The 14,913-nt window shown below is 41.8% G+C and overlaps 2 protein-coding genes across 3 annotated transcripts; both read right to left on the bottom strand.

Annotated features, from left to right (window-relative positions):
* LOC8055942 (dol-P-Man:Man(7)GlcNAc(2)-PP-Dol alpha-1,6-mannosyltransferase) lies at positions 758 to 8,665 on the bottom strand. The gene is made up of 19 exons (XM_002448221.2): positions 8,415 to 8,665; positions 7,062 to 7,103; positions 6,910 to 6,955; positions 6,614 to 6,700; positions 6,446 to 6,501; positions 5,859 to 5,976; positions 5,677 to 5,735; positions 5,401 to 5,472; positions 4,854 to 4,917; positions 4,655 to 4,758; positions 4,380 to 4,451; positions 3,876 to 3,962; positions 3,717 to 3,784; positions 3,462 to 3,530; positions 3,288 to 3,370; positions 2,941 to 3,031; positions 1,636 to 1,701; positions 1,381 to 1,474; positions 758 to 1,252 (listed from the first exon to the last, which is right to left on the bottom strand). Exons 1-19 carry the CDS (start codon positions 8,556 to 8,558, stop codon positions 1,172 to 1,174), a joined length of 1,503 nt encoding a protein of 500 aa, XP_002448266.1. The 5' UTR covers positions 8,559 to 8,665; the 3' UTR covers positions 758 to 1,171.
* On the bottom strand, positions 9,896 to 14,913 carry LOC8055943 (probable WRKY transcription factor 57). 2 transcript variants are annotated; one of them, XM_021462739.1, is made up of 4 exons: positions 14,324 to 14,913; positions 14,130 to 14,209; positions 13,773 to 13,943; positions 9,896 to 10,414 (listed from the first exon to the last, which is right to left on the bottom strand). In XM_021462739.1, the coding sequence occupies exons 1-4, from the start codon at positions 14,648 to 14,650 to the stop codon at positions 10,183 to 10,185; spliced, it is 810 nt and encodes a 269-aa protein (XP_021318414.1). In that variant the 5' UTR covers positions 14,651 to 14,913; the 3' UTR covers positions 9,896 to 10,182. The 2 variants fall into 2 exon arrangements, with proteins under 2 accessions (XP_021318414.1, XP_002448267.2); XM_002448222.2 differs by having other exon boundaries at positions 9,896 to 10,363; positions 14,324 to 14,911.

Below are 14,913 nucleotides of genomic sequence, written 5' to 3' on the forward strand. Positions count from 1 at the left end.
CCGAATTATGTAGGCGGCCAGAAAACGATGCTACATTCGTTTATTTTATAAAGTGTACTTTTTCTATTAGTCAACAATATTTTTCTCTCGTAATAAATCGGTAAGACCAGTCTCGCCTACCCACAAGTAGTAATCAAAGGCAGCGGCATCGAACTGGATCGATCGAGCGAGCGGCTGGATGTGATGAAGCCGGTAGTAGCCACCGACCAAATGAATGATGGAGGACAGGCACCAAGACCACCGTATGGGGCCAGACGCGAGTGGCGGCAGTAGTTAGCCGGTAGGCCCCCGGCCGGGTCCCCATCCTTGACCCTGCCACTGCGCTACTGTTAATGCCGCTGCTTTGCTTTTCGGCTGTCCCATGAGCTCTGCAGTAACGTCTCTCCCTGTCCTAACCTCTAGTGTAGACGACGACCTCCATGGCTCCATTCTGACGACACGGCTGCTGCTGCTGCTGCTGCCGTCCACGGACCACGGATCGATCGATCGTTCCGCTGGCGACTCGAGTGGCTCGCTAGGCAGCTAGCGGTTCAAAGACGCGATGGGCCATGTCGTCACTGGCAGGACAGGACTCGGGGCTAGCCTTCTCTGTAATCGGCCACCCACCTGATCATGCTTCGTGTCGCCGTCGACCGCGAGCGAGCGCCCGGGCTCTATGCAGCATATGCGACCAGCCTGCCACCCGAATACGAGTCGCAAAGCAGGGGCCGCAGCAGATAGAAAACACATATCTTGAAAGGAATGGAGCAAGCAAGTATGCATCCAGCACGATTGTATTCCTCCTGCTGACAATAAAGTCTGAAAGGCTCTTGTTATAAAAGAAACTCTGAAAGCTGTCTAAAAAGGGAAAAATAAATTGAGCAAGTTGTTATACAAGACTCTGCTATGATTCCCCCCATTCTCATTTCAGGAAAAGAGTGTGTACTTTGCTCCGGCTCTAAAATGTTACACAAATTTTTCACCTCAAAATGGTAGTCCCTTAGAGCTGTGGTTTGGTTTCGGAGTTGGGATCTGGGGGAGGAGGTCCATCTAGATTTGCAGGTAGCTTCATGGAAAGACACAGAGATTTACTAGTATATATCATATATGTATCAAACAGACTGACAGAACACATCTTCACTGTTGGCAGTTAGTGGTCCTGCGACAGGAATCTGGGTGTGTCTCACTGTCCTCAAGGACAACCGGGCCAATTCAGTGAAAGAATGTCAGGGTCTCTCATATTCCCATGTGCGAACACCTTGGGTTCTTTCACCTGCAGCAAATGTGCAAACAAAGAGAAGGTAAATTCTTGACAGAATAAGGAGTATACTGGTGGCACAACAGTTATTGAAGGATCCCAAATTTGCATACTTTGTTTGATGAGCTAGTTAGTTACCATACCAGAGAAAGCGGGGGAATTTGGGGCTTAAATTTTACTCTGGAGAATCCATCCACAGCAAACAAGCACTGGTAGCCACCAATGGAGCGGTGTTCACTGTTTCATATGTCCGGGATAAGAGATAGAGCACTAAAGCATCATGATGTCAAATCCATCAAATATTACCAAATGAACAAAAAGATGCTCCAAGCATTAAAACACTTGTTAGGTATCCAAAATGATTGCATGGTCCATTTACACAAACCAATAAAACTCACTTCAGTAGATAGGTGAAATTCCTTTTCTCAAATTCTTCGATGGGAATGTCTTCCTCCTTAGAGTATCTGCCAGACAACAAAACATATGCAAAACAAAGTCGTGAGAAAATTTAGAGGTAAAGTGTTGAGAGCTCAGAAACGGTGGTATAAAAATTGAAGATCAAAAGAATGCACAGTAATAAGCAACAAAGACAGACGCATCAAGTCACCCATTCAACATTGATGAATAGAAGACCAGTTCGATAGTAAGCATTTCTGAAGGAAAACTATATGGCGCCCAGGATGAAGCACACCCTGGACATCCAGCCATCCAGGCCATTACCATGTATCATTTTGGAGAGAAATTTGATGGGGCTATTCACCCATTCACAGATTCTTTTTGGGGTACGAATGTGTGTACCTCCTTCACCAGACGAGTACTTTCTTCTCCAGGATGCTAGGCTTTCTCCATGTCCAGCGATCTCCATTAACTCCGGTCTGTTAGGGTTTCGGGGGGATTGGGTTTGGAATTGGGGGATCTTGATAGCTTCCTGCTGTATAGGGATGGCAGGGGAGGTCGCTGGCCCAGCAGTGGTGGCGGGTGGAATGGTGAGGCGACTGGGGTGCCACCCGCCATTGTGGTGGTGGGCTGCGGCTGGACAGGGATGGAAGCGGGGAAGTCATGCTCCCAGTGGTTGGCGTTGGCCGTGGTGGAGGGTGGCACCTCTGGCGATGCTGATGCTGCCGGATCCAGGAGGGGCAGTGGAGGAGGCGGGAGAACAGGATTCATCAAGAGGGAGGAAGGCGGCTTTGCATGCGGGGTCGAAACAGAGGAGGCAAGGGTGGGGATTGGGACAAACACAGAATTACAGCTCCATTTCTCTTTGTCTACTTGTACTGTTTTGGACATCTAGGATATCCAGAGGGTGCATCGTCCTGGTGGGACAGAAACCGAGCTCCATTTCTGAATTCCGTTGCTTCCAAATATGAAATTAGTATGCCACAACAAAAGTTGGGAAGCATATAAGGCAGACATGTCATGTAGGAGACTAGGTATAATTTGCCAAATATAGTGAAAGTGTAGTTTGCAAAGAAAGGGACGTGCCTGATTCAGTATTACAATAATTGCATCCTATAACAAAAGAGTACTTGTAAACTAATATGACCTAAGTTTAACCTGATAGTCCAAAATCAACAATCCAGAAAGAAAAAACTAATGGACTGGTGATATTAATTGATAATAATGGAAGAAGCTTTCTCTTGATATCAACCAACAGAAAAAATAAAATAACATAGATATGAATTAATTGTCATCTAGGAACATACCTCCAAGGATATTCATTTTCACAGAAACGAGAAACCCCACTCATCGCAGTGAAGGCATCAATATGTACCATCTTTTCCTTCACTGAAGAATCTGCTAACAGAGGAATGCAAAGATCAATGGCTACTGGTATCTGCCAACAAAGAAACACTTATTGTCCACATACCTGATCATAGCAAATGCCACTAAGAGTAGACAGGTGCTCAACTTGTCATTAAATGCTTGTAGTTTATTCAAACTTAAGTTATTGTTTAATAAATAGACGCGCCTACGCCTAAACTTGTAGTTTGACTATAGAACACAAGTGTTTGCAGTTTCATGTATTCCACAGTAGTCATATAGCTCTCACCTGCTTCATGTAGAGCCTTTAAAGCATAGCCACCAGGATAATTGTTGTAGGATGCGATGAAAGTCACAGTAGAGTATCCTAGACTACAGGAATCATATAAGTTATCGATTCTGAATATATTATGATATTCCAAAAATAGTTAAACGTTACAATCATCATGGCAGAATATTCTACCTGACAAGAAAGGCACCAAGCGTGAGAATATAAAGCAAATTCCACCCAGCTTTCTTTCGGTTATTATATCTGGAAATAATGAAGAAAAACCAATATTGACTACTTAAATCAAACCAAATAAAAGAGGAAAGGAAATGGCATTTGAAAAACATGGATTTTCATAAAGAAATGAGGCAAAGGAAAAATGGTGCTAACAATCCCAGCTTGAATTTATCATGGTTCAATTGGTACGCAGTAGATAAGATAGTTGCTCACAGTCTGCTAGCTGCTAGTGAAGCAGACACATTAAACATGGGAATTGAGGCAATTATGAAACGAAGTTCCTAAAACATAAAAGATAACAGTCATTATGTGCAATTTTGGCTAGGATTTCAGATATAAGAATCAGACTACTATCCAGAGATGTAGAATAACCTTATGTGGAAGTTTTGAATAGAGCACAACAAATAAGAAGACCGGAAGCATGTATGGTACTATCCTTCTATCAAGAAGAGCACCAACCTGAAATTGAATGGAAAGGCTTTGTCAGATACTTCTCCAGTAAGGATTTACCACCAAGTCAACCAGTAAATCTAATGCCTTCAACACATCAAATCTCAACTAGCTAGTGCATAGAAATTTAGAAATAAGTGCTTTTGAAAACACGGTCCCTACTAACACGGTTAAAGGTAATTCCTTGGGTAATCCTTATAGCATTAATCCCTTACAATTTATATCTCAAAGCGAATTTGGAAATGGAAAACATGGCTTTTATTATCATCATCCTTTAGGTTTCTATAATCATATGTCGCCATACCTTCCAAGCAAAAGAAGAGTACATAGTCATGACGTGCAAATATGTTGAAAACACTATGTTGTAGGTCAATTCAAATTCAAACAGATTATATGATAGTTCTAATCAGACAAGATCTGTCTTACCATGCAAAGAGGGTATGCCACAATCATGGAACGTGGAAGCGCCGAGGTAAAGTACCAGTGAACTGAATGGGTCTTAAGGTTAAGTCAAGGACAACAGAGGTAGGTGATTCACATCAGCACCAGTGTATCATGTTTTGTTATTTTGGTAAATACATAAATTGAACGGAACATGCAGCGCGCACAGACAAGCAACATAAAGGAAGATGATAGCAAACTAATATCTGGGGGAGGAAAGAAATATTATAAATGTAGTTTCACAAAAGTATAAAGGATACACCCCATTCTGAACTCCGATTCAGAACTGAATTAAACCAGAGAACTTGAAATTCTGGCCACAGGATTCGCCGCCACATTATAGAGTCAACTAGCATGGTAAATCCTGTGAAAAGAAAACATAGCGCACCAAAAAAAAATTACAGGTTTGTGTGACAATTCCATCACAGAATACACAAGGGAACACACAAAGAAACATACCAATGCATATAAGGGCAGTGCTTATGCAATATTTTACTGCTTCCAACAGAGACACAGATCTGCTCTGTCATAGCTCATAACATAGTGAAATTCATATATTAGAGTAACTCAGCACCAACTGTACAGAATGCATATAGAAACCATCAAATAAAACATCGTGTACAGATGATTCTTAAACACCATAGCGACCCTACAATTTCAACTTCAAGATTATTGCAGGCATGGTATGTGGCTATAAGACATTGCCCTAGCTCACTACATGAACATAACTTGTGATGTGCTGAACATCTGAGAACTCAGCTGAATTTGGAGCAGTATGAGCAAAGCTTCTTGGAACTTCATTCAAGCAATCTAAACAACACATTCATATAGAAACTGTAGAACTGTAGAAACAATATTGAAAATATAAAATATTTCTGAACGACAGTACCACTTCCTAGATATAGGAATACAATATTGAAAATATAAGTAAAACTGTAGAAACAAGCAGAACTATGCAAGTAATGAAATAAAATAGGTTTGGACATTGCGTAGGTCAGAGACTCACGAGCATAAGTGCAAGCCCTATTGGGCCAAGAAGCAGAATCATATCACATCTAAAAACAACTGCTGCAACAATCTGCAAGAAAATGGAAATTACACAATACACATAGTTCGGTATGATTTTAATTGCATGAAATCTTTAATCCTTCGTTGACCCAGATTCTTGGTGCTGAAATGAAGAATTATATCTTGGTGCTGGAACTAATGATTATATCTCAATTTGGTGAGAACCCGAGCTTCCCTCGGTAGGTAAGGCATCAGAAAAAGGCATAAGACATACCAGAGCCTGTAATGTACATAGGTAGCTTCCCTTGAACCAGAAAGAGTATGCCAAGTTGACTGTACGACATATATCATAGAAGAGTCACATTTTTTTCTCCACAAACTCCTACATTTTTATTATTGACAAAAACATGACTGAAACAGCTTTCAGCTTTATTATACAGTGTGATCTGTGCTTACCCAAAGCTAAGGCAAAGATATTTGGAAGCGGACGGCTTGAGTAGAACAGCAAGTGAAACTGGATAGCAGTTAGTATGACAAAGAATGCTTCTGCTTGATGGCCAAACTTCTTTTTTACCTGGTTGTTAGAAGACAGTCAACCAAAGTATAATACCCAATTATAAAAGTACCAGAAATCCAATATACAAGTAAGCTCTTAAATAAAAAGTTGTCACAGTGAACACAGCCATCAATCAATACAATGCATGCCAAAATTATATCTGCTCCTACTTCCAAGGGGGAAAAGGCGTGCGATGCTCTAGAATCCAGACAAGTGAACCACACGTCTGTAATGAACAACTACACCAGTCTTAATTAAATTTGGTTCATTGTACCAAAAGTTCGCATAATACTATATTTAAATTTCACAAGAAAGACTTCTTTAGTATATTTAATTCTCGATCATCTTTCTGCAAGCTGTTTTCATTTATTTGTGTCACTCATTTTCGGTAAATCACTATGTTTTCAGAATAGCAATACCAACAGAAAACAGTAACACACTGACGTATTAGGTGTCAGATATAGCAAGAGATGAAAGAAAAGAAAACCTGAAGTCTGAGAAGTCTCAAACTCATCAAAGTGACACAACTCAATGTTAATCGAACTACAAAAGGTAACAGAAAAACATCAGTCTTCCAAAACTGCATCGATGAGAAACTAAACATCAGATAGCATAAACATCCAAGGACGATTATGTACAGAGTTTTAATGATCACCTGTAAGAAGACTATAGAACTTTGGAACATGAAGTAAACGCAATACAAAGACTGCCGGTGATGAGAGAATAGATATAACAAATGCTCCTGAAAAAAAGCAGATGGTATATCATGTTAATGTTATAATTTCACATCAAGACTACAAGGTCTGCCATAAAAAAAACATCTTTTTGGCTTGGAGCTAAAAGTATAGATGGTAGGCTGTAAGAATCATTAGTACAAAAATTGATCATTGAGAAAATACTCTTTCATGCTGCACAAATTAAGGGTGGGTTTCATGCCATCATGAATTTCACCTATAAATGTTCGAGGAACAACTCCAGGAAATTCTAAATGATCATACTGCATAAAACCACAAAAAAAACATATTAAAAATCAATCAATAAATACCAGGATATTATACTTGAGCAAATTTGGAGAGTTGCTAGCATTCTAGTCAGTAATTTACCTTCTCGATGTGATAAGTGTGATAAAGAATATCATGCATGGCCTACCAAAAAAATAAATTATATGATTAGCTCAAGCACCAGAAATGCATGACAGTAAAAGTTTATTCTCAAGACAGAGAAGGTAAAACTATTCTATAAGATGAAGGGTAACAATGTAAAACTATGTATAGGTATAGCTAAACTTCATTCTCGGCAATGGAGAGCTATTCCTCATTATACAATGAACAACAGAGAGGAGCACAGATTTCACGGGCATAACAAGTGCCAATAAACAATATGCTTTCCCAGAAAAATAAACCTATTGTTTTCACGCAAAGAGCATTGAAGCACAGTATCGCATAAAAGAACTACAGTACTGCTTGTTTTACTAAATAATTGAGGTATGACATGAAACTTATTCTGTTCGGCATATGAAAATAAGATCTCTACAAGTTATGAATAGGCAGATGCTGAAAGGATGCATCTGCATGACTGTTGCCATGGCAAAGATACATGAATTCATCAACAGTAATAAATCCAACAATATCGGGTGCAGTGCAGCTGAGTCCTTGGAAAGAAATAAGTTATGCGACTTAAGTCTTCTAAGACAGGACTCCTGCCATTTTTATTTTTTTTACAGTTCAGGACTTGTAGTTGTGCAAAAGAAACACAAACTAGCATTCGATAATGTGAAACACTAGAAATTTGCACAACATATGTGGATAGTTTTAAAATGGTCATGAATGAGCACGCATGATTGCATACCAACAAATATAAAACAACTTGTACCAACTAAATATATTCAAATGCATTTAAAAAAATGTGTGCATTTTACGTCAGGAAACTCCCTTAAAGCCACTAAGTTCATTTGCAATAATTGCTGCAAAAGAAGTCTCATACGCAACCATGTTGAGCAGTAAATTAATCCACATCACATGGATGCGTAGGTGCTAACTCCCACATGCCCCATCCCACCAACAAGCAACACATACTAACAAAAGCATTGACTAGTAAGGTCTTCGAAAGTAGCAATTATTCATCCTTTAGCAATTGAGATACCTAGTTAAGAGTGAGCAAACACGACTACTTGCACAAACCATCAGCCACTGCACAGAAATTGGGCTCTGTACTGCTCGCAGGGAATAGCAGCATCCCATAATTAGGTACAAGGGTTAATAAGCCCACAAGTCAGAGTGGGAGTGGATGAGCCCGCGAGGCACGGCAGGCGGTTTGCGTTGCGTTAAGTACCAAGTACGGGCACGCCAGGCGGCTGCCGGAGGATGAGAAATCGAGCATGCGACCAATCCAGAACTCTAACAATGGACCAACGATACTGTAGCAAAACTACAAGGAGGGGGATTAGAGGCTGGAACCTGCACGTTGAAGCTCTCCTCCACCTTGGTGTAGGGCGCCATGACGGCGTAGAACGCGGCAATCGATCCGAGCATGAGGTCCCACCCCCACCCTGAGAGCCAGCCGCCGCCGCCGCCGCCGCTTCCAGGCTTGGGTCGGGGCATGGGCGGAAGCGGAGGGTCGACGGAGGAGCGGCGGGCGGAGGATCCGGCACTCCGGCAGAGACGCAGTGAGCGACCGTCGGCGACTCGGCGTCGACCTCGCCGTTGCGTGCGTGGAGTTAGTGGCAGCCCTTATTGGGCTCTTGTTGTTAGGCCTGGCCCAATGTAAGCAAACAGCCCAGTTAGGATAGGCAATAGCAAACGGCCCTCCTTGCATGCTGGTTGTTGCGGGCCGCCTCGCTACTGCTGGCTGCTGTGCGCAATGCGCCCCCTGCGGTCCTACCCGGCTGCCGTGTCCCCGCCACCGGCACAGGCGGGCTGCCGGGCTAAGAGTGTGTAGCGGGGTCATACGAGATGGGCCAACTTGGAGGCCAGGAAAATTGGGCCAGTAAGTGTTGGCCCAACGTATCTATAACTTATTTATTTATTTCGACAGTTGCCAAAAAAAAAACTTGGAACTGCTCCACAACCACTCCACCATAGACCAGCTCAAAAAAAAATCGAGTTTGTGAAATATCTCTTTAGGTGGTCTCAGAACACTACCAGTTAATCTGTGACATATGTGCATTGGTCATATAGGTGTATAGTAAATTAATTAATAATAAGAACAATTCCGAATGAATAGTTTTTTATCATCACCAATCTATATAATCGTCATGGGCTCTATTGTATTTTTTTGTGACAGAAGTTCGTGTCCACCGTAAGGTACCCATTCATGCTGTTGTATTTTCTGTGACAAAAAAAAATCATGTTCATCATAAAGGTACCCATCCTTGTCAACAACTTAATTTCGTAACATTTTCTATTTCTATCACAACGATATATTCGTGTTGAAACTCATATTTCTTCTTGTGGTAACAATTTCAGACAAGGGATCTATCATCTTTTTGTGCTAGTATTTATGTACAAGCTGCTGCGTTCCCGACCCGCGAATAGGAGTGTCCAAGTTCTACCTTCCCGATGCATTCTTCAGTCAGACATACACGAGCATCAGTAGAGCATGAGCATGTGAATGGAAGTTTGTCTGAGAGCTCATGTTCGTTTACTTGCAGCCTGCTCGCAGCAACTGCTGGGGTGCAGTTCCGCAATCATTAGCAGCTGCACGCATGATGAGCAACGAGCTGCCTTCTTCGCACAATTACCCCATGTGATTACCAATGTGTGTACTGCCTACAGGCCACAGCAGCGAGCCACCAAGGTGGCCCGGCCGCCCGGCCTCGCTTTCTGTGCCTTACATGCATGGCAGCCATGTCTAAAGGCTTTAAGCAGGCACGCGTACCCCGTTCCAACAGCATCAGATGTATGTTCTGACGCATCATGCATGTAACAAAAGTCTCCAGTAGAGAATAGGATGGACCTTGCAGCTACTGCTGATCCATCGATTGGTTACTTAATTTCTACAAACCTGCATGCATGCATGGATATATTGGCGCATCGATCCATCGTCTCTACATACAGCACTACTGCTGCTAATAGCTTCGTGTTCTGATGCACAGAGCTTTGCATTATCAGGCTTTCCCCAGGGCAAACAGCTCGATCGATCGATCCATGCACTGCATGTATAAATCAATATAATATGGGCGGCAGCTAGCTAGATTAAGCTTTGCACGCCCGCGTCGATCGATCTCTAGAGCGACGTGAAAGCGCAGCTGCCAGTGTGGTCGCCGGCGGCGGCGTCGGCGTCGTCGCTGCAGGGGGAGTGCGTGTGGCGGCCCTCGTAGGTGGTGATCACCATGCGGCAGTCCTCCGACAGCCTCTCCACTCGCTTCTTCACGCGGCAGTTGCTGTGGGTGCACCGGTAGTAGCTCCTGGATGTACGCATGCATAGTGATAATTTAGAGAAGGCGCTGACCAGCGAACTGAAACCACAAATTGTGAAGTTTAAAAAGCTTTGAACTCATAAATATAATATCAACATGTAGAGCAATCCGTGCTTGTATATGAATCTAGCTGCACCAAGTTAGAGGAAGAGCTCCTTAACTGGCCTCTGAATATCGATCCAAGCATTAGTAAGCACTGTCAAACTGAATATATCCAGGTTCTTTTTCTGTTCAAATTAATCTAGTGCATGCTTCTGGTGGAAATATAATGGTTTACTGATAGATTTTTCAGTGTGATGATACTATGATAGACTAATTTCGTAGTACTTACTCCGTCCCCAAAAAAATTATACAATTCTCACTTCCCAAGAAGTTCTAATTTCAAATTTAACCAAGACTATAAAAAATACTAACATTTATGATACCAAATATCACTAGATTGATTATAAAATAGTAAACCTACTTGAATACATAAATGTTGGAACAATTTTCTATAAAATTGGTCAAACTTAATAAGTTTGACTCATCCCAAACCTAGAATTGCATTCTTTTGGGATGGGAGTATAACCACAAAAAAAATGCTTGATGAATATTTCACCATGCTGGGTATCTGACGGAAATAGTCACAAGTTATCAACTTTTGGGAGCCAAATATGTGGTTTCAATCAAGGTTGTCAGGATCCTGTGATCTTAGAATCTTATATCTTACAATACTACAATCCTACCAAGCCGAAATGATACCATTCCCACCATGTATCCCAAATTTCATAAGATCATTAGACTTACGATACATAATATTGATACAGATGACCTTTGAAGTGATTGGGTTTTGATAAATATTATTGAAGGCTAGGTGGATTGGAACAATGCCAATAATCCACCTAAGTTTACCAAAATTGAATTAAATCTTACCAAGAATCATGATTTTAAAAACCTTTCTTTCAATTATGCATGAGAACTCAGGAAAAAAGAATTCTTTCAGAACGATAATTTTACAAGGTAGGTTGAATGTGTGGAGTTTTGATTGTACACTAGGCTACTATTTGTATTTTCTGTGAATTTTAATTGGCTGGTAGTGTACGTGCATGGGCGTGACTGTATTCTGGCACTTTTCAAAAGCATTCTCATGAGATGAAAACATATGAACAGGCATAGATTCAGCCTCTATACCCTCTACCTAAAGGAAACACTTACAAGTGAAAACATGTAGCCTGAACAAAATTCAAAGAGAGACTACGGGCCAACAACCATGGACAGGCCGGCTTGCCTTTCCACGGCACATTGAGTGCCTGAAGAAATTGCGCTGTGAATATGTGTGCACCATTTGGCATTTGTCCCAGCGCATGCATATGCACTCGTTCCTGTTCATGCGTGTGTCCTATTTTTACAGATCGTGAATGATGATATGTTTTACTAGTGCATGCTGACATGCCGTAGATGGTGCATGATCAGAACTTAGACCAAGCAAGGAGGAAAATTAAAAGATATATTTATAGATCGTTTTTTTAATGTAAAGCATCTTCAACAACTTGGTATTTCAACATGCTATCCTACCAAATTTGCTAAAAGCATAAAAATCCTCCTCCAACAACTCCTTATCTCAACTTGCTAAATTTCCCAAGTTGCTATCCAGAGGTTTCTACTGCCGAGATTTGTCAAGTTGCTATCCCAAGTTGCTATCACGAGCGCAACTTGTTGGAGACACATATTCTTTTACCAAGTGAGCGGGTCTCATCTGTCATCCTCTATTTTTACCAAGTGAGAATAGAAACTTATTGGAGACACATCTTTTTTTCTTTTGCTAAACAAATTAGCAACTTGCTATAACTCAAGATTTGACAAGTGAATTTTACCAAGTTGTTGGAGATGCTCTTAATAGATCCTTTAAACTGGTGTTTTGAGAGTTCCAGCAACAATGCATCTGTCCTATCATTTTTCTAGTATTCCATTGTGACTCTCCTCCTTTGGAAAAAAGGTTACTTGGTGTGTGACTCCTGCGCCAACATTTTGGTGGATGCACATGACATTTTTAGGTGAAACAAACGAGAAACACTTAAATAAAATCAACAGAGCAGAGCTGCCTTTTAGACATCATCTATCGCTGATGATGCACCAAAACTTAGCCATAAATTAAGTGACTTAATTATTATAGACCCCAGATGTCCTGAGCTATAATTTGGTACTCATTCTGGTTCATGATAATATGTTGCATATTTGTCACAAAACTCAAGAGTTTTGTCTTGTAAACACAAATAAAAGTATCGCCAAGCACACTATTTCTATTCCTAAGAACACGTCAATTTGGACGACACTCACTCTTTGGAAACTATTCCATATGATATATATTATTAGCAACCTTGATCTTTCACATGGATAAGCTTGTTGAACAATATCATAAATAATGCCCATATTGGCATCAATCTTTCCTACGTTAAGTGAAACTAGGCATCAATCTTTGCGATTACCGCCCTTTTCTCCATCTTGAAAATGTGAAATATGCATGGTTCCCACTTTCCCATATAGACATGAATATAAAATTGCTTGCTCATATAGAATGCAAATTTTATTTGCAAAAAAAAAAACAACCAATTTTCCGTATGGCCAGTCTAAAAAGTTAAAGAAAATATGTACATGTTGTATAAATTTTAAAAAATTATGGATGTCAACCTAAGTTCTTGGTTTGATTTCAATCTTCACTGTTTAGCTGATTTCAGAATTTGACAAATTATAGCCTTATAAAGTGATAACACAGCTGACCAAACAATGCTGAGTACTCCCTCCGTACATGAAAGGTGCAACTTCTAGAATTGTTCTAAGTCAAACTTTTAAAACTTTGACTAAATTTACAGGAAAAAAAAGCTAAGATTTATAATACCAAATTAATACTATTAGATTTATCATTGAATATATTTTCAAAAGATACTCATTTTATGTTATACATATTGATACTTTTTTCGATAAAGTTGGTCAAGTTTGACTGACACGGATTCTAATAATTGAAGCTTTCAGGGACGGAGAGAGTATGGGACGGAGGGAGTATGTACGAAATTAATTCACGCATAATACATGTAAGATTTAAGGTGTTGACCCTTCCTAGCATCGAGGACTCCTCTTAATGAAACACGTGCTAAGCATGTTACCGGAAAAAAAAAATCCTAGCATCGATCGAGAGGAAACAAGATCCTGCATCAGCTGGAGAAGAGCACCTTTCAGGCTCTCCCATGAACTGAGTTTGGGTTGTTTGTGTAGAAAACGGTATGTTTAGCTTAATCTGTAGTAGGAATTTTATTAAAAAAACCACTCAATTCCTAAAGTAGCAGTGTGGAAAATTCATGTTCCGAAAGAGGCATTAGGGGTTAGGATGGTCATATATGATATATATTGCTGCTATACGTACCTTGGATGGAGGCTGTTCTTGACAACCTTCTGGCCGTACTTCCTCCACTTGTAGCCGTCGTCCAGCACATCCACGTCGCTCCTGGTCTGGAAGCAGAACCTGGGTTCCCTCATCTTCCTCCTCACCTTCATCCGTCCGCCTTTCTCCCCCGCCGCCGCCGGGCCCTTCCACCTGCGTGCTCACCTCATCAACAGATGTAGTAGATGTGATCCCAATCAGTTCATCAGCGCGAACGACCCCCTCCGCCCCGCACTAGAAACCCTAACAATCTGTCAACCACGCTACTCCACTATTGCTCCCAAGCGTGCAAGAATCAACAAGTAGGCTATGGTACGGTGAGCTCATAGTCATACGTACCAATTGCAGGAACTTGGGCCGTTGCATGTGGTGGTGGTACTAGCGATCTCGCCGGCGGCTTTCGCCACTGAGGTGCCCGCCTGCGGAAACCGAGCGATTACAAGGATCGATCAAGGAACAGCCCAGATCAGCAACAGCAAGTCATTTAACCAGCTGGGTGGACGAGACGGGATCACGGGAGTCGCTTCATTTACCTCGCCGGCATCGAGCGCCGCGAAGCCGCCGGTGGTGGTGGTCTTATCGCAGGTGGCGGCGTCGGCGGCGGCGGAGAAGGGGCAGAACGGGATGCCGGGAAGAAGCAGCGGGTACAGGAGGCCGCCGCCGTGGTGGTGGTGGTCCGAATAGAGCATCACGCCATGATTATTCGCAGCAGCCTGCTCCTGGACCAACGGCATCTGCAGAAGCTTGTGCTGGTTCGGCAGCGGGGCAAGAAGAGGATGATGCGGACTGAGCGCGTAGAGGCTACTAGCAGGAAGGCAGGTCTCCAACAGCTGGCTGCTCCCCTCCATGCACGCATGCATATAACAAGATCGACCGTGTGCAGGTGTGGCTTGTGGTGGTGATCAATTGATCGATGGATCTATCAGGATCAAGGTGGGATTGGGGGCATGAGGAGTGTCGTGAGAATGGGAGATGCCGAGGAAGATTTCTGTCTTTTTAGGTTATAGAAAGAAAGTGGTACTGATGGACAAGCTACTGTACCTTTGTACTGTGAGGTCTTATTCAGTTTCAAAATCTTTTGTAAAATAGATACTATAACACTTTCGTCTGTATTTGATAAATA

This window comes from Sorghum bicolor, chromosome 6, assembly GCF_000003195.3.
Source record: "Sorghum bicolor cultivar BTx623 chromosome 6, Sorghum_bicolor_NCBIv3, whole genome shotgun sequence".
Classification (NCBI taxonomy): domain Eukaryota; kingdom Viridiplantae; phylum Streptophyta; class Magnoliopsida; order Poales; family Poaceae; genus Sorghum; species Sorghum bicolor.

What these genes read in the sequence shown, in the direction of transcription:
- LOC8055942 (XM_002448221.2), bottom strand. Translation starts at nt 8,558, where the DNA reads ATGCCCCGACCCAAGCCTGGAAGCGGCGGCGGCGGCGGCGGCTGGCTC. An exon ending in TGTTCCTCGAACATTTATAG is followed by an intron (nt 6,701 to 6,909) that starts GTGAAATTCATG and finishes GCTTTTTTTCAG; the next exon opens with GAGCATTTGTTATATCTATT. An exon ending in GTTCTATAGTCTTCTTACAG is followed by an intron (nt 6,502 to 6,613) that starts GTGATCATTAAA and finishes TACCTTTTGTAG; the next exon opens with TTCGATTAACATTGAGTTGT.
- LOC8055943 (XM_021462739.1), bottom strand. Translation starts at nt 14,650, where the DNA reads ATGCATGCGTGCATGGAGGGGAGCAGCCAGCTGTTGGAGACCTGCCTT. An exon ending in CGGCGCTCGATGCCGGCGAG is followed by an intron (nt 14,210 to 14,323) that starts GTAAATGAAGCG and finishes CGGTTTCCGCAG; the next exon opens with GCGGGCACCTCAGTGGCGAA. An exon ending in AAGAACAGCCTCCATCCAAG is followed by an intron (nt 10,415 to 13,772) that starts GTACGTATAGCA and finishes TTGTGGTTTCAG; the next exon opens with TTCGCTGGTCAGCGCCTTCT.